Genomic DNA, 17,851 nt, shown 5'->3' with positions numbered 1-17,851 from the left:
TGCACTTTTAGAAACACAGGAAGACAAGCAAACAGAATTACAAGCATAATATGGGGCCCAGTACTGGAGCCAGTACTGGATTTATTTGATTCTCCGCGCAAATCATGTCAGAAGAACTGCTCGAGGAGGTCAACTCTATCAATGCCATCTACGGAGACGAAACCATCACATGTCTAGGAGAGACGTCGAACATATATGCCTTGACTCTACCTTCTCAACCTAACATCTCTCTTCGGGTCGATTTTGCTCCCGATTATCCCGATGCTCCTCCCTCCATCCTTGGCACGCAGCACGTTGGCCACGATACAGCCAAAGGCGAAGGGAATTCCATCGTTGATCTGGTCCGCTCGATACTGGCAGAAATATATTCTCCCGGCGCACCATGCATCTTTGACCTCATTGAGGAGTCCAATCAGAGGCTTCAGCAGCTCGGCCTGGACCAGAGCTCAAAGGACGCGCAACAACAAGCTGTTGAAGCGAACGGTCAGCATCAGGACGATTCCCTCCACCAGGATGAATGGACGCGTTCTGACTCTTCCAATCAGCCCATAACAAAATTAGGCGACCCGCCACTCTGGAGTGAATCGGATGTGGTTACGGAAAAAAAGTCCGTCTTCATCGCTCGCGCTGCAGCAGTATCCAGTGTGGACGAGGCCAAGTCATTCTTGGCGCATTTGCTCGCTACCGACAAGAAAGTTGGGAAAGCCACACATAACATCACAGCTTGGCGCATACGTGGTGAAAATGGGGTGCAGTTCCAGGACTGTGATGACGATGGCGAGGATGCAGCTGGAGGCAGACTCTTGCACTTGCTGGAGCTGATGGGAGCGTGGAATGTGATGGTCGTGGTCAGTAGATGGTATGGCGGTGTCAAGCTTGGTCCGGATCGCTTCCGATTGATCAACCAAGCTGCTAGGGATGCTGTGGTCAAAGGTGGATTCGTTGCTGACGGGAGCACTGGCAAGGATGGGGGAAAGAAGAAGAACCACAACAACAACAACAAGAGGTGAAATATCCTCTGTTAATCTTTTCCGATCGGCTATTCGTATTGAACTTGTGGCCTGCCATGTACATACACGGCGCACGAGCTGGTCCTTCAATACTCTGCTGTGAACCCGATCGTTTATGATCACGGATAAAATACAGCACGGGCTGGATCTGAAACGAGTTGGAGAATCTCTTCCGGGGTACCACCTACAGAGCGAGCCTGCGAATGACAGTCCGACTTCTGGAAATCGAATGCTACAGATGCCCGTAGGTGTTGGAAGAACTGCCGTGCGCAAGCCTCGCGGACAGTGTTACACGTGACAAGCTGGTTATACTCAAAGTATCAGCAGTCCAGCCGCGGCTGCGCTGCGCTGCGTGCCAGGCCAGGCCAGGCCAGGTACCTAGGAGGTACCTACAGTAACCAAACGTTACATAGTAAGGAGGTGCATGAATCCCTCCGTGAAATTGGACTTCTTTCTGGCATGAGAACCGCATGGCACGTGGGTCTGGCCTGTTCCTCAAACTCTATAGTGACTTCCGGCGAAACTCCACGAGATTCACTTTTTTCTCGTTTGCGCCGTACAGGGCTGCAGGCTCGATTGCGACACTTCGATTGGACGCTTCGGCCTTCCTGACCAGGACCAACAACTCTGTATCGGTGGAGCCGGCTTCTATGCTTCGAAACCTCCAAGGTCCTCCTGTAGGAAGACCATGTGCCAATCACGTGGTGAGGTACATTGACATTGTACAACTCGGTAGATACCTTACAGAGAGGATGAATGGATGGATGCATTATCAAACTTCAGCTGAAAAAGATTGATTGATAGCGACCAGACGGGAGAATCATGTGGCCGCCGGCGACAAACTACATACTTGCATGCAAGGCACCAATTGGCAATTGCCACTGCGAACTCTGCTAGCCAAGCCCATGCATGCTTCTTGAATACATACCACCTTTGGAAGTTAGAAGAAGAAGAAGAAGAAGAAGAAGCAGCCATCTCGAGCAAGACCGGTGCGTGCAATGCCCCCGTAAGGAGCGAAAAGCCCGTCCATTCGCCGCACGATAAGTGGTGATGAATGGGGGACAACACATGAATGGTGGATACGAAAAAGAACAACAAAAAATGCGACATGACATTCTGTTTCACCGACCGTTGTATCTAGAGGCGACTCCTCTTTTTCTCTGTCTCTCATGTGCACTTATTGATTTTTTCTTTACCCACTACTCTAGATGAAGTGTGTGACGAGTGTGAAATCACTGCAGACTACACTACAGTTCGCTTCGGCATATTCGCGCCCTTGGCCAAACAATTCTCCTAATCGAGCAATTGCAACCCATTTTCTTTTCTTTACTTTCTCTTTTTATCCTGTACTTTCATCTGTTTTTTTCATTAGACTCCGACAATGAAGCCAGCACCGCACAGCACAAGCACCGCACCGCCCAGCCCAGCCCAGCGCCGCACAGCACCGCACCGTACAGCACCGCCCAGCCCAGCACACGTGCACGCACGCACGCACGCATACATACATACAAGCATCCCTTCTCCGCCCAAAGGTAGTACCGTACCATACCGTACCGTAGTAGATACCTCGTCCGTCCGTCCATTTCATCGACGACGACTAGGTCCAACCCGTCCGAGGATACTGATACATACATACATACAATGCATAAATGCTGTATCATCTCGTCTCAATCAGATGTGAGCAGCCCCCCACACCCCACTGCACCCCGCCTACGACAAAAAGAAGGTATATACCTTACATACCCGGGGAAATCGTTTTTGCCTAAGCTAGGTAGGTAGGTAGGTTCAGTGCAGTGCAACCGTGTAACTATGGTATGTGCCAGCCAGTACCTACATACATACTATCAGTACCTGTGAGTGTAAGCCTGTAAGTGTAAGGTAGCTAAGGGTAAAAGGTAAGGATAAGGGGGAGCCTTGTAAGAGGTTCAAGCAATAAGGTATACAAAAGATATATACAATACCTGACCTTACTTTTACCTCCCTACCTTAAGCTACTCTATCCTAGGAATTAGGAGCAAGGAGGAAGGAGAGAGAGAGAGAGAGAGAAAGAGAGAAAGAGAGAAAGAGAGAAAGAGAGAAAGAGAGAAGAAGGTTTGTTATGATGATGTTATCTCTCTTTCGCGTGTTGTAGTAGGTTAGGTAGTAGTAGTAGTATTCAATTGTCTGAAAAGTAGCAACTTTAGTGCTTAGGGACAACCGGCCTTAAGAAAAGAAAGGCTTGTGATTCCGACTTGGCAAAAAGAGGTAGGAATTTCATCATCATTCTATTGAATGCATGTAAAGATGCTGCTTGCTGCCTTTTTTCCTTTCTCCTCTCAAAGGTCAAGGTGGGTAGGTAGGTAGGTAGTTACATATGTAGCACTGACTCAGAATACCGCAATTTCATCTTTCCATTCTTTGAAAAAACAATAAAAACCTCTCTGCCTTGTGCTCCCCACCAAGGCTCTCTCCCTCCTTTCCCGTCCTTCGTCAGCGAGCGTAGCATGTCATTTTCGTCTCGGACATATCATAGCATATTCGTCAGAAAACCCTCATCTCCACAATGCGCCGTGTGTCGTCCCGACATGGTATCTTGCATCACATAAGAACAATCTCCCACACCCCCAACTCCCCGCCTTTGAGGCGTATTCCCCTCCCCATCGCTATGCATGTCAGCAGCAAAAATAAAAAATAAAAAAATAAAAACAACAAACACAACTTCGTAGCAGTGATCTCAGTGGGCTTGCCGTAATGGGAAACCATGTGCCCCCCGGCTCATCCGCCATCAGTTCCGTGGGACGTGTTACTATTCCTGGAACGGCGGTAATGTAATCGTGGGTGCACGCTCGTTGGCACCTCGGGCAATGAGTTTCGGCCGACCACTGGAGTACCGCTTCGGTTGTGGTACTCCATGTGTGGTACGGATGGGTTCCGGCTCCTTCAGGCTTTCCATGCCGTCTGCGATCATCGAGTCCCTTCGGGCAAAGGTCTTACCAATCCGATGCAAGGCGAACGCAGAGCCAAACTTGCTCCTCTTTCGAATAGAGGGAGCGTATTCGCTGCATGTGGATGAGCGTCGAGGTTGCATAGGTGAAGTAGGCGTCTCGGAGAAGGTTCGTGCGGCTTGCACGAGGTCGACGTGTCGGGAGGAGTTCCTCTTGTGCTTCGTTTTGGGCTCATCCTCAAAGTCGTCGAAGAGTGAGCTGGGAGCTGTCGATGTGGGCGAGTGGGAAGTCGCCGAGGAGGCAGAGTGGCGGCTACTGGATGAAGTGTGCGAGTCCTGGCTCCATCGCGCTCTCGTTGCCATACCGATGGAGCGTCTGCGTGGGGGAATCACAATCGAGGGCCGTCTCCCCTCCATGGGCGTGGACACGCACATGCTTCGTCTCGGAACGTCGACAACTTGAATCTTGGGCATGGAGACCATTTTCGCTCTCCCTGCCAACTGAATCACCACTGTTTGCGCTTGGCCGCAGTGCTTCTCCAGATGGGCATCCTCGTCTTCCAGCAAATCCGGCATGGAGTAGTCACTGGAAAAGCTCGCGTTGCGTGAAGATTGGTTGGTGCGATCGGCATCCATCGGTGAGACGACCTCTTCGTCGGAGGTGTAGGTCAGCCAGGGCTGGAAGGCGGATTCGTCGATGGTAGGAAGGGTGACGGAATCCGACTTGGTGGCAGCAGGCCTGGCCTTGCCCATGTCCTGCTGCGTTCGCATCAAGTCGGGGTTGGGCAAAGACATGCCCAAGTGCTGGTGGGAGTCGTGGTCCAGAATGGTGGGATTGATGAGGAAATCGTCCATCGACCTCATACTGTCTTCAGTCGGAGGAGGCATTGTGTGTTACTGCGAGCAAGAGGGCTCTCGATGGGGTGCCGGAGGTGTTGGTGCAGCAGCGAGAGGTGTCTCGTCTTAAAGTTTCCCGAGAGGCCTTTCCGGGGGGGTACAGGGCAGGCAACAGGCGAGAATGACGCCGCAGGGCACTATATCCAGGACAGTGCGGGTTGCAGTGCAAGTGATGTGATAGCAGGGAGTGTGCTGGGATCAACGCTGGTCGAGAGCCGGCAGCGGAAGTGGGTGAATAAGGCAGGCAGGCAGGCAGGTCAGGTAATAAATGGTGTCGGCTGTTTCGTGTTGGGTCTCAGCCCCGACCAGAAGCAAAGTGTATATTGACTGCAAATTGACTGACACGTGCAAACGGCGGCAGGCAACAGACAAGTGTGTCGGGGAAATGTGAAGGAATTGCAGGTCCGACGCAGGATATAGTAATCGGTACCTCTGACCCGATGAGACGCGTCGTGCGAGACGGTGCCACGTGCCCCGGGAATGCGATAGGCGTCGGTGTCACCAAGCCGTTATGTACTAAGGTCAGGTATGGGATGGATGGAGAGACGCCAATGCCAATGCCAATGCCAATGCCAATGCCAGTGATGATGCCACCCTAGCGGGAATCGAAGGAATGGACTTCAGTTTTTGGCGGACTGTCAGTAGGAGTGAGGGGAGCGAGTTGAGTGGGTGAGTGGATGAGTGAGTGCCCAGTGAGTGCCGGGTGAGTGAACGGGTGAGGGTATATCGTCCAGCGAAGTGGGAGAGACTGGGAGAGAGAGAGGGAGAGAGAGAGAGAGAGAGAGAGAGTAAGGTAAGTAGCGACAGCCAGAGTCGGGTGTGTGTGTGAGAGTACAAGAAAGATGCAGGCACCCGCCTTATGAGATACGCTCTCACACTACCGACGACTAGTATCAGGTATACCTACTCGACCACTACAGTTACATGCACCTCCCTCCTCCTACTAGGAGGTACACTGACTACGGTCCCTACCCGACACCTCTCATGTCCCTGAAGCTGCAAGCTGCATACCTCACAAGGCTATGGAGACACACACACACAGACACTTGCACACACTTCTCCACGAGCCGGCCAAACTATCGCAGCTCCATCACCGAATGGCTGCACGTCCACCACCACTACGGTGACTTCGGCTCAAACGTTAGCGCACCCCAAGTGGCGCCGCGAATAGAGCAACGGCGCCGAGAAAGGTTTTACCGTGCCGTTATCCTGTCAAACACGCCCACTCCCACTCCCTCTCACACACACACTCCCTCTCCCACTGCCGCCGCCCTTCCACAAAGTTGGCTATCTTTCTTTCTTTTTTTCTGTGGCGCAGCCTGACCGGTGGTTGTCGACCAACTAGTACAACACCATGGGGAGAGAGGGGCAGCACGAGGCGTCGACGACACTCTGGCCCCGCCCACAGTGTGTGTGAGAGTGAGTGAGTGAGTGAGTGAGTGTGTATGTCTCAGTGTCTCAGTGTCGCAAGAGTCAAGAACGGGCTGGCCCTCCAGAGGCGCGCGCGCGCATCACAGTCCGGGCAATTATCGTACCTCCTACCTACATACCTCATACGCATCAGGTCGACCGTTGGTACAGTAGGTCTGTAGGTTCAGTAACAAAGTAGACACTAGGCAACAATAATGCGAAGTTCGAACAATTTGCATATTAAATCACTCTTATATGTATTGCATACTGTATACGAGTACCTTACTGTATACATGACACACACACATATAATGGAATCGCGGATGTGGAGGGGGGAGGGGGGATAATGGATCGTGCACGTCTCGCGCGTGCGTGCAAAAGGTGAAGCAGAGCAGGCCGGCCGCCGGTGGGGGGGAGGGAGGCCCCTGGAAAGTGTAGAGTAGACTCAGTAGTAGAGTACCTCCTAGACTTCAGTAGACTCACTAGAGCACCAGGACCAGGCACGTACCCCCTCCTAGGAGGTAAAGAGGTACAGTGACTACAAGTTGGTACCTTATGCACTAGAAGGAGAAGCAAGCCAGCAAAGGACGTCCTATGGATCTACTGCCCTGCAAAGCCTGCATACACCGATGCACGTCGGCAACGTAATGGCGAACTTCCAGTGAAAAGTGTGTCACCACGCTGCCCTTTCACACCCTGTAAAGGCTGCCAAACGAACGAAGCCCCAATCAGGAGTCGTCGCCGTCGCCGCCTAGGAGGTAGCCCCCCGGGCCCCGGTTATCGCAACGCGAAAACAACGGCGTTCCAGCTCAGAATGGCAGTATACCTCCTGTACTCTATGACTGTATGACTGTATGTATAGGTAAAGATAGATTACCTTATAGAACTAAGGAGCTGTAGCAGTTTGTCGCCGGTGCTGTCTTTTTTTGGCGCCTGCAATGCTGCCTGCTTGTCTGCCTGATGATTAAAAAACAACGGCCATTGTCGACCTGTTGACAATAAAGGGTTCTGGAACTCCAACGTGTGTATGATGAAAAAACAGGTGGTTAATACGAGGAACAGTCAAACCAACGCGCAGTCGCAGCTCTTCTTACACCAATCATTCGTTCAGGTACCTACAGTAAGGTACCTACTGTACATACCAGTGGCACTCCTCCCTGTCCTCTACTACATGTACTACTGTAGGTACACCGGGTGCGGAATCCTTCACACGCGGGCCAGCATTGTTCCCATTTGCCGAGCGATGAGCGAGAGAGTCTCAGAGACAGAGACAGAGAGAGGGCGAGATCTAGAAATGGCACTAGTCTCACGTTATCGTGGGGTTACCATTTTCTCCGATTATTTGCCCGCTATCTGGTGGTCTTTGCTATCTGCATACTTACCAGGTATCCAATTGTGCGTACTATATCCTATTAGTTGTGTACATTATACATGTACCTAGGTGCCTTATTGCAGCATAGGTGGTTACTACCTACTATTGCTCAATGCTGCCAGTGTCGACCGATATGATGATTTCACTCTTTGATGATGATGATGATAAACTCCTTCATGTAGTACGACAAGTGACAACTGCCACCGGAAGATAACACCCGCCACGCAAATCCTTCTCCACCCGTCAATCAAAAACACCTCGAGCACGAAAAGACTGGTCGGTCAACCGGTCGCACGTGGGGCCCACCCACTGCCACCACTGCAACCATGTGCAACACGTTACACACACAGACAGACAAAAAAAGGGGACAGGTTTCACTCGCTTCGGCACATTCACATCACTTCTACCGGTCACTAAGGTATCTTCCTCTTCCTTCATCAGCCCTTTTTTCTTCCTAATTTTCCTTTTTTTTAATCTTGTCCCCATCTGCAAGCACGTTTCGCCTCCGTCATAATGCAGCGGCATCTTGGGGAGTCCTCTTGGATGAATTCTCCGAATAAACCATATGAGGTCTTGATGGAATGGATGAATGGATGGATGGATGGATTGATTGATTGATAAGCTGCACGTTGATGATGACATTTTGTCGGATGGGAGGTCGTATAGGGACTGGAGTGGACTGGCGAGAGAATAAGAGACAGAGAGAGAGAGATGGAGAGAGAGAGACCGAAAGAGGGAAAAGCAGAGGCGATGATGAGAGTAGTAAGCGAAACAAACGGGCTCGTCTCGTGCCGACTCGCCGTGTCGTGTCAGATCCTCCACTTGAGCCGTGAATAGAACATGAAGTCACCTGATTATTCACCACCACCTGCAACATGCATCTCATCATCCTTTTCTTCATGCATCATCCTCTTCTGCCATGCATCGACCACTTCTGCACTCGTAAACCTCGTTGCATAGCCGCAATGCACAACATCCAGCCCTTTCCTTCCCTTTCCTTCCCTTCCCTTCCCTTCCCTTTCCCCTCACCCTCCCTCTCACCTCACCCCCTCTCTCTCACACACACATATCGTCAAGGTAGGAGGTAACGTTGCGACAAAAACCCCCAAAAACTTCGGGCGCTTCTGCAAGCCTCTCGGGCGGATCAAACTTACTTACCTACCTACTGCACGCACAACGACACGTCAGGCGGTGGGCTGATGAATAAGCCTATCAAACATAGGTATATCAGAAGTTTGTTCAGAACATACATACCCGTGACCTTGAAAAATTCCTTCTCGGAGTAGTCTCCTCGAGTCTAGATGCTTCTTTGCTTTGATACATCATCACACATGGCATAATCCGAATAGTCTCATCCGTACCAGTTTCAAGATTTGTACTAGAAAAACAAAACCTTCTCTGCTGCAAACTGAAACCACAAACTTAGGTACCTAAGGTATAAGACACGCACGAGAACATCTGAGACGCTACTAGAAATCCTCCTCGAAAGCTCCTCGAAGCTCCTCATAACTGCAGAAACAACCTCCTCCTCCTCTATCTATTCGTCTTCGTTCCTCCCGTCGTCCCTCTACACTAGTCTAGTCAAGCCTAGTCTACCAGAGAGATGCAACAGACCAGCTGCTACCTCCTACAGATGTGAATCAGTCAGTCACACTAGTACTTACCTACCTTTCTTACCTCCTATGCTCAGTGAACTTCCACCTACTGCCTACCTGCCCAAGCTAAAGCATATATGTCCCTACCATGATCCACAAAAGAGAGCTTTTGAGCGCACAAAAACCAGAAAAAAGAAAATTCGAGACTCTACCAAGGGTTTCATCTCTACCATAAGGAGGTACTCGATACTTATACCCTTTTTTTCCTCTTTTTTTCCCTTTTTGTAAAACATACCATAAAATTGAACCTGCATCAACCTGCATTACAAACTTGAACCTGAACCTGAACCTGCATACAGTAACGATAGGATTCCAACACGTGCCAGTTGCATACAGTTCTACCTACCTTAATCAGCTGCCCTGAATCTGAATCTGAATCTGATCGATAGATGGATTAAATGATGAATGTGATCGATACATCGATCGAGGACACCCCCCTCTTCCCTCTTCTTAATGGAAGAAAGTTCACTTATCGTTCATCATCATCATCGTCATCGTCATCGTTCATCGTCGTCGTCGTTATCATCATCATCGTCGTCATCATCATCGTCGTTATCATCATCATCATCATCATCATCATCATCATCATCATCATCATCATCATTATCGTGTATCGTGGAGACAGTACCTTAGATACCTTACTACCTAGAGATGAGAAACAGGAACAGGAACAGGTCATCTAGAGAGATGAGTGATATCATTTGATTCATTCATGCCTGTCTTTCTGCCTAATTGGAAGGGTACAGGTAATGTATGTAAGGTACATAGGTAAGGTAGTGGTTTCAAGAGGACGTCCCTTGATGATGATGATGATGATGATGATGATGATGATGATGATGATGCAATTAGGTATTCTTGCCCTCACAAGATACCAGGTTCAGGTACACCAGATGGACTCACAGTCACCCATCTACCTACCTTACCTACACGTAGTTAGGTAGTTACCTTACCTTTTACTGATGAAATGTACGTGGGAGAGGGAAACAATATTCACCACAAGGCGAGTGAGTCAGCAGTCTCTCTCTCTCTCTCTCTTATTCTACCTACCTTAGCTACAATACAGTACATGTAACTAAGAAGAACAAACTACAGACTACAGAGGCCACATCTGGCAACACTCTGCTCTCGCACGAAAAATGACCTCCTTCCTTTATCGGTCCAGAAACTGGCATGGGTGCAAATGGGGAACATATGTCCCCACAGAAAGACTTTCATCTCTCTCTCTCTCTGACATGCACACCAGCTTTCACGGACCGATAGGAAAAGGAAAAAGGTCATCGGTAGGCTTTCTCATAACATCCTCCCGTACAGAGATGCATGTCCTGTGAGACCACATCAGGCCAGACTCTGCTGTACTCATGTGGTGCTCCTTTTGTTACATGTATATCGCAAGGCATCATCAGATCCCTGCTCAGCTGGTGGCAGTGACCTCACCTTGCCCTCCCCGATTACCACGACCACGCCCTCTGCCGCCTCGGCCTCGACCACGACCACCGCCGCTACCACGATCACTCAGATTCGCCGGCGGTGGAACGTTGTTGTAGCTCTGAGGCCGAAACTTCGTATTGTTTTGCACGACGCCTTCGCTAGGATCGGTGTTGTCCACGATCGTGTATCCGCCTCTGTTGCTTCCGCGGCCACCTCGAGGAGTTCCGTTCTGTCCTCCGCGAGGAGTGAAGGTAGGTGTGCTGCCATTCAGACCACCGCCACGACCACGACCTTGAAAGTGGTGTGGGAGCTGTGTCTGTTCGCCGACGCCACGGCCCCGGCCACCGCGTCCGCCTCCTCGCGAGGGCTGCCCGTTTGTTGGCTGGCCACGAACTGCTTGATTCCATCCACCACGAAGAGGTGCTGGAGCGTGTGCTGCCACGAGCTGAGGTCCGCCTGGCAACCCGTAGCTTGTGGCATTGCTGGCATAGGCACCCCGCAGCGGCTGCATGGGCAGCTGCGTCTGAACACGTGATTTGGCGGCCTGTGACATAGCCACGACTTGACGCTCAGTCAAGTTCAGCACCGCCTCAGATGGGACAGTGCTGCCGCGGAATGGTGAGCAACGTCCGTTGAGTGTGGTGCCGCTCATGAAAGTAGAGTCAAAGACAATATCCAGCAGAGTATTTCTAGTAGTCCGCGTCTTGCCCACGACGGTACCCCTCATAGCGATTGGCACTCGACCAGAATCGAGCACATATACGACGCGGTGACCAAGACGGAACTTCTGATGTTGAGTGCGCTGATCCGCGTCGGCAGGCTTGAGCAGCGCATGACGCGGAACGCCGCCCATCTGAGTGCCTTCTATGGCAGTCTTGATGGCAGCCTCATTCGCATCGGCAGCATGCTCAATGGCAGCGACAGTATCGCCGTCGAGCTGCTCCGCTTCCAGAGGTACGCGTTCGAAACCCTTCGTCTCCACACTCTTGAGCCATTGACCAATCTCCTTCATCTTGGCTTTAGCCTCTTGTGGATCCGGGTAGAATGCAGTGTCCTCCCAACCATCACCAGTTGGGTTGGCTGCGATGCGAGCCACGAACTCGGGAAACTTGATCATGTACTGTTTGATGAGATCAATGGCCTTGGGAGAGTACTCCCAACCATTCTCGGACTTGCGACTGTAGCCCAGCACCTTCTGTTTCTTGGCCTCAAATTTGAGATTGAGTCCCAAATTGAGCCTCAGACCAGACGAATTTACGTTGAAGGCTGATGTGAGCTTCGACAGCACCAAAGGGTGCAGCTGCAATTGGCGCGCAACGTGGTAGGATGGGCTGTAAGGATTCTTCCTCTCCGCCTGATGTACGATTTCAACCCCAAACTCTTGCTCTCGCTTCTTAAGCGAGGAGACCCATACAGTGGCTCTGTCCTGACCACCTTTTGGATCGGGGGCATGGCCGGTGACCTGCAACGGCCGACCATAAGCCATGTCTCCAAGGAAGAAAGCCCGAGTGCCTGGTGGGAACTCTTCTTGAATCGGTACAGCTTCCTTCTCCAGGAAACGCTGGTCCTCGCTAATGACCTTGTCGACAATAGTCTGTGTCGCATAGTCTACCTCGAATCCCTGAAGTGGGGCGTACTCCTTGACGGTAGCACCAAGCTCAGTCTTGTGCAGACCGACCAGTGGGTTGATCTGCACCAAGCTCTCCACTGTTCCAATGATCGTTCCCAGACGCTTATTGTAGTGCTTCTCGATGCGATCGGCTTTCTTCTTGAAGTCTTCGATTCCCCTGCCTTCGTGTGGCTGCTGCACAATGTTCTGTTCGACCGCTGGCTGACTGGGATCCTGGAGCCGGTATGTGAACAACTCATCGGTCACGCTGATCACCTTACCTTCGTGCAGGAAGGGGTAGCCCACGTGTACAGCTTTGCCAAGTCGTTGCTTTGCATGTGTGATGGTGCCAACTGCTTCACCTTCGGTGAGCGTGATGACCATGCTCTCGTTTCTACTGTCTTGCTGGAAGACAGAGACGCCCGCAAAGCCAAGCTGGCCGGTATGCGGCAATGTGCGCATACTGGGAAATCCTGCCAGCGATGCAGCACCAAGCTTCGCGCCTTCCATCAGGCCGTGATAGTACTCGAGTCCATCCATTACAGGGAGCTCGTAGATGTTCTCGACCACGTGACAGTGTTCGAGATCTGGAAAGACGCCAGGCAAACTGCTAGGGAAGGTGTAGTCCACCTCTGACGAATACGTGTACTTCAAGCTCACTCCAAACTCGTTGCGTCGCCGCTCGTCCTCTGCCAGCTGGGCGTCTTTCGGCGCCATTGCTTGTAGAAGACGCTGCTCATCGATGAAAGGAATCTTGACGACGGCTTCCCACTCCATCTTTTTCCCATTCATGTCGAGCACAAAGTCGCGGGGGTAGAAGTCGATGACCGGAGATTGCGGGCTCGTCATGAGGTCCCAGTAGACCGGCGGCACCAACTGCTTGCTACGGTCCGGCAAGACGCCCATGAGCTGTTGAAATGGTCGAAATGGTTGACCAAGCGTGAAGTTCATGTCTGCGCCCATTCCCTTCACAACATCACTGATCATCGGCGAGTAGTGATACTGGTAATACCATCCCCACGACGCTACGCCGCGGTAATAGTAGTACAGTACCCACTGCAGACCCTGAACATAGTTCTCCGTGAGCTTGCGCATCTCTTCGTCATTGCTCACGCCCCACTCGAACTTGGTGGTGTAGTAATTGTCCTTCCACTCTGCAAACTTCTTGTCGTACTTCTCTTGCGCTCTCAGCTGAACGTCCGTCGGTGAAAGATCTTCAACCTTCGCCTTGTCGTACTGTTTGAAAATGCGCAGCAGCGCATTCTGCGCCTCTTCGTCTTCTTCATCCTCCTCGTCCATCTCTGGGCGGGCGGGAAAGTTGAGCTGCATGTGGCGGTTCCCGTCGTCTCCAACAATGTTGCTGCTCTCGAGACGCAGACTCTGCGCCAGTTGATCGAGGAATGCACGATCGGCCGCCTTCAAAGTCGGCGGGAAGTTCAATGGTTCATGCTCTCCCGATCCATGCCTGCTATTCACGTACTTCTTGACAGTAGTGTACAACTCTTTCTGGCTCGATGTCATTGTTGCAACCGCGCCCTTCTTTTGCTTCTTGGCCATGACGTCCTCTTTCTGTATGCTCTTGTCCTTCAGCCAGCTTGCATCTGCATTTTCATGCTCGAAGTGGCGATACTCGATCTGGCTCAGCTCTGTAATCAAAAGCGACAACCGCTTCAAGTCTATTTCACCTCCATTATTGATGTAGCCACCTGCCTCCGGTAATATCTTCTTGTAAACGTTAAACATCAGCGCCAGCGCTCCCTCGTTGATGTGCAGATGCGGCAAGTGGGGCAGGAAATCGTTGCCGACGAAGAAGGCCATGAGAATGAAGTCGTCAATTATGCGTTCCAGGTCGAACGGTACTGTCCCGAGTGCGCCCGGTTCTTTCATTTCCTGGAATTCCAGCTCCAGGTATTCGCGAACTATGCACAAATGCAAGAGAAAGAAATTCTGGTGCTCAAGCTCCTGGCTCTTCACCTTGCTCGCTCGGCCAAAAGTGACCTCCTCACGAAGCAAGCAAAAGTGCGGGTCGTGCGAAAGCAGACCCAACATGATCAGATCAGCATCCAAACCATACAAACAATGCCGTACGTTGGGATCATAGTCAGCCTGACTCTTCGCCTGACGAATGTATTCCATGATCTTATGTTCGCCCTCTCCAGGCACTTCGTGGCCAGACAAGACGATCTCACATCCTTGCCACTCAATATCCTCGCTGACCTTTTTCGCAATGAAGTACTTCAGCTGGCGCGTTAAGCGCTCCATGAACACGGTACCTGGCGTGATACAATTCGAGTCGAAAGGATCCTCCTTTGGAAGCTCCTGCCCTTCGGCAACTGCCTTATTGCGCGCATTCTCGGCATCCAGAGCCGATCTGAAACGACGCGAGCGCTGTTGGTTCATCTTGGCTCGAGGCGCGCAGCCATCAATGGCCATGAAGAACATCTTCTGCGGCTTGATCTTGCCAAACAGAAACTCGATGTAGTTGAATATTTTGATGAACATCTCATCTTCGGAGAGGCGGGCCTTGGTGGCGGAGGCATTGTTATCGTGGGTGCAGTTGTGGATGATTCCGTTCATGTCGAGGTAGAGATTGTCGAATTCGGGAATGCGGTTTTCGGCAATGAGCTGTGATATGGAGGGATATCGCTCTGAGAGCCAGCGGAAGAACTTGGGGACACCTGGAGACAGTTAGTGAGGTTTTGCGCAAGCTCGAAGGCCGGATTGGGTCGCACCCATGGTGGCGGCTGCTGTCTCTCCAGGCGAGCTGTAAGGCGACCGTCCGAGGCGTCGGCGGTGAGTGACGACGAGGTGAGTGGGCGGTGATCAGGGGGGAGGAAGGGAGGGGCAGGGAGGGGAGGTGAAGGGAGGTGAAGGGAGGTGAAGGGGCTGCGCGACGTTCACACACAGAGTGTCTTGAAGAGAGAGGAAGTTCAAGCGCAAGAGCAAAGCAACAGTCAGGTCATCGATGCATTGCGGCAGTACCCGTCTCCGCCCCACACTTCTTCCGCATGGGATCATGGGACAGGCCGCCGCCGCCGCCGCCCAGGCCAGCACAGCACCCGACGCGTTCTGTTCGCGGTGCCTCTCGCGCGTTCCGAGCGTCAGTTCCCATGTCGAGAAACTCTCGCAGTTTGAGAGCTTCCACCACTTTTCATCTCACATCACATCATCGTCCTCCCTCTCAGCCATCCTCGCCACGCCACCGTATTCACCACCGCCCAATTCGGCCCGTGCTAAACCGAGGTTGCTCCACTTGACGCTGCCGCCGCGAGCGAACACAGACCACGCCTGCAGGCATTTGCACCTACACCTGCACCTGTTCGCGGACCTGTCTTCCCATCCTCTTCTGCATGGAACCAGGTAAGCTACTCGTCCAGCGTCATGTCCAGCCCCAAAAAGGCCTCCAAGCCCGCCCCCAAGCGGCGCAAGCCACGTCTGCTCTCTGAACTACAAGGCGTCCCCGTGTCGGGTGATTCCATCTTCAGGAATCCCGACATTGTCTCCGAATGCGGCACTGTCGTCGATCCCGAAGAGCAGAGAGAACCGCAGGAGGAGGAGGAGGAGGAGGAGGAAGAGGAGCAACAGGCGGCGGCGGCGGCGGAGGAGGAGGGGCAGGAGGAGGCGGAGGGCGACGCCGACCACGACAACGAGAAGAAACGGGTCGAAGAAGAAGCAGCCCCGGTCGTCGCTGTTGCTCCTCCACCCAAACCCGTCATTCCCGCCTTCAGCACCATACCCACCTCCACCTCCACCATGCGTGGAAAGGACAGTACTTACTATTCTGCAGACTCCGCCATGACGGGGAATCTGTCTTCCGAGGACGCGGAAATTGTGCAGAACAAGGTCATCAACGAAGAGTACAAAATATGGAAGAAGAATAGCGTGTTCCTGTACGACATCCTATATAGTCGAGCCCTGGACTGGCCTACCCTTACCACGCAATGGCTGCCCGACGTCAAACAGGAGCCGGGCAAGACCTCGCGACAACACAGGATGATCTTAGGTACTCATACGGACGGCTCCAAGGACAACTACCTGCAGATCGCCCACATCAATCTGCCCGAGCCTCCCGCCATGTCCATGGCAGACTATAATCCCGCGAGTGAAGAACTGGGAGGTGTGTAGTATGAACTCCCATCCGGGACATATGAAGTGCTGACACCCGCAGGTCATGGTGCTGCAAAGGAGCCCATCGTGTTCTCGGTCGTCCAGCGAATCAATCACCCTGGCGAGGTTAACAAGGCCCGGTATCAACCACAGAACCCGAACGTCATCGCCACATGGGCGCCTGACAAGAACCTCTACATCTGGGACCGCACGAAGCACTCCTCTGTGCCAAGTGGCATCGTCAAGCCCCAAGCTATACTCAAAGGACACACTGGGGAAGGCTTCGCCGTCGAATGGAATCCTTTCACAGAGGGCGAACTCATTTCTGGTAGCGAAGACAAGACTGTCAGACTTTGGAATCTGTCGCGGGACTTCTCACGGGATAACATCTCTATTGCGCCTGCCCGCACCTTCACACATCACTCGGCGGTCGTCAATGACGTGCAGTACCATCCGATGCACGGCAAGAACCTCTGGGGATCTGTGTCCGACGATCTCACCATGTGCTTGATGGACAACCGATCCAAGTCCGACAGCAAGCCTGCCGTGCAGTTCAAGAACGCACACACGGATGCCATCAACTCTCTGTCATTCCACCCCAAGCACGATAAGCTCTTCGCCACCGGATCCGCAGACAAGTCGATTGGTATCTTCGACCTGCGGTTTCCCGAGCATGGCAAGATCCACAGTCTTGAGGGCCACAAGGACGTCATCACCAAGGTTGACTGGCATCCCCATGATTCTGGTATTCTGGCATCGAGCTCAAATGACCGTCGCATCATATTCTGGGATCTTTCCAAGGGAGGTGCTGAGCAAACCCCTGAAGACGCTGAGGACGGCCCACCGGAGATGCTTTTTATGCATGGAGGTCACACAAACAGAATTTCGGATTTCTCATGGAATCGCAACGACCCGTGGGTCATTTGCTCCACTGGTGAAGATAATCTGATCCAGTGCTGGAGGCCAAGTCGTCATCTGGTCGAGGTCATGTCGCCTGGGGTGCAACGTAGGGAGGTGGAAGACTAGAGATCTACCCGCTCTTCCTCTGGGGATACTATGCAATGAGCATCTGAAGGCGAACTCATGCAAGCCCTTCTTCGCCCCCACTGGAGCCTATGGAACAACTTCTCACAGCAGATAGGTTGAATTGGGATGACGAAGACCAGCGCCTACAGCCCAGCAAATATTCATCCTCGCAGTGACTAGGAGCCTAGTATAGGCTACAATAACGACACTGCTCGGAGCATAGAGCAAAAGCGAGATTAACGAGTACTACTGAGCAGCGGACTTGAATTGAACGATATGATTGGCAGGATTTCGACGCGGGCCATGTCGCTTACGACGCAAGCCTCGCGTCGCTGGGATATGCCCTCGCAAACCAAATATGCTTACCCTTGTCCGTCAATTCCAACCTCACCTTTGCTTCACGCTACATTTCTG

General features: G+C 52.1%; 4 protein-coding genes across 4 annotated transcripts; 2 read left to right on the top strand and 2 right to left on the bottom strand.

The window, feature by feature from the left end:
- The first annotated feature begins 10 nt into the window (after positions 1–10).
- On the top strand, positions 11–2,208 carry SEPMUDRAFT_149939 (impact family protein). The gene has a single exon (XM_016905865.1). The coding sequence runs from the start codon at positions 105–107 to the stop codon at positions 1,008–1,010; it is 906 nt and encodes a 301-aa protein (XP_016760323.1). The 5' UTR covers positions 11–104; the 3' UTR covers positions 1,011–2,208.
- Positions 2,209–3,253: 1,045 nt separating this feature from the next.
- SEPMUDRAFT_149938 (uncharacterized protein) lies at positions 3,254–5,606 on the bottom strand. The gene has a single exon (XM_016905864.1). The coding sequence runs from the start codon at positions 4,819–4,821 to the stop codon at positions 3,796–3,798; it is 1,026 nt and encodes a 341-aa protein (XP_016760322.1). The 5' UTR covers positions 4,822–5,606; the 3' UTR covers positions 3,254–3,795.
- Positions 5,607–7,637: 2,031 nt separating this feature from the next.
- SEPMUDRAFT_149937 (uncharacterized protein) lies at positions 7,638–8,273 on the bottom strand. The gene has a single exon (XM_016905863.1). It carries the CDS (start codon positions 8,252–8,254, stop codon positions 7,856–7,858), a length of 399 nt encoding a protein of 132 aa, XP_016760321.1. The 5' UTR covers positions 8,255–8,273; the 3' UTR covers positions 7,638–7,855.
- A 7,198-nt stretch (positions 8,274–15,471) lies between these two features.
- SEPMUDRAFT_149934 (chromatin assembly factor 1 subunit C) lies at positions 15,472–17,838 on the top strand. The gene is made up of 3 exons (XM_016905862.1): positions 15,472–15,664; positions 16,092–16,421; positions 16,473–17,838. The coding sequence occupies exons 1-3, from the start codon at positions 15,655–15,657 to the stop codon at positions 17,435–17,437; spliced, it is 1,305 nt and encodes a 434-aa protein (XP_016760320.1). The 5' UTR covers positions 15,472–15,654; the 3' UTR covers positions 17,438–17,838.
- Positions 17,839–17,851: the final 13 nt, after the last annotated feature.

This window comes from Sphaerulina musiva (genome assembly GCF_000320565.1).
Source record: "Sphaerulina musiva SO2202 unplaced genomic scaffold SEPMUscaffold_6, whole genome shotgun sequence".
NCBI lineage: Eukaryota > Fungi > Ascomycota > Dothideomycetes > Mycosphaerellales > Mycosphaerellaceae > Sphaerulina > Sphaerulina musiva.
Note: the sequence above shows the minus strand (reverse complement) of the source record. Positions and strands in the feature narration are given on the sequence as shown.

Coding starts and splice junctions, on each gene's coding strand:
- SEPMUDRAFT_149939 (XM_016905865.1), top strand. CDS start 105: ATGTCAGAAGAACTGCTCGAGGAGGTCAACTCTATCAATGCCATCTAC.
- SEPMUDRAFT_149938 (XM_016905864.1), bottom strand. CDS start 4,821: ATGCCTCCTCCGACTGAAGACAGTATGAGGTCGATGGACGATTTCCTC.
- SEPMUDRAFT_149937 (XM_016905863.1), bottom strand. CDS start 8,254: ATGTCATCATCAACGTGCAGCTTATCAATCAATCAATCCATCCATCCA.
- SEPMUDRAFT_149934 (XM_016905862.1), top strand. Junction 16,422..16,472: donor CGCGAGTGAAGAACTGGGAG/GTGTGTAGTATG, acceptor TGACACCCGCAG/GTCATGGTGCTGCAAAGGAG.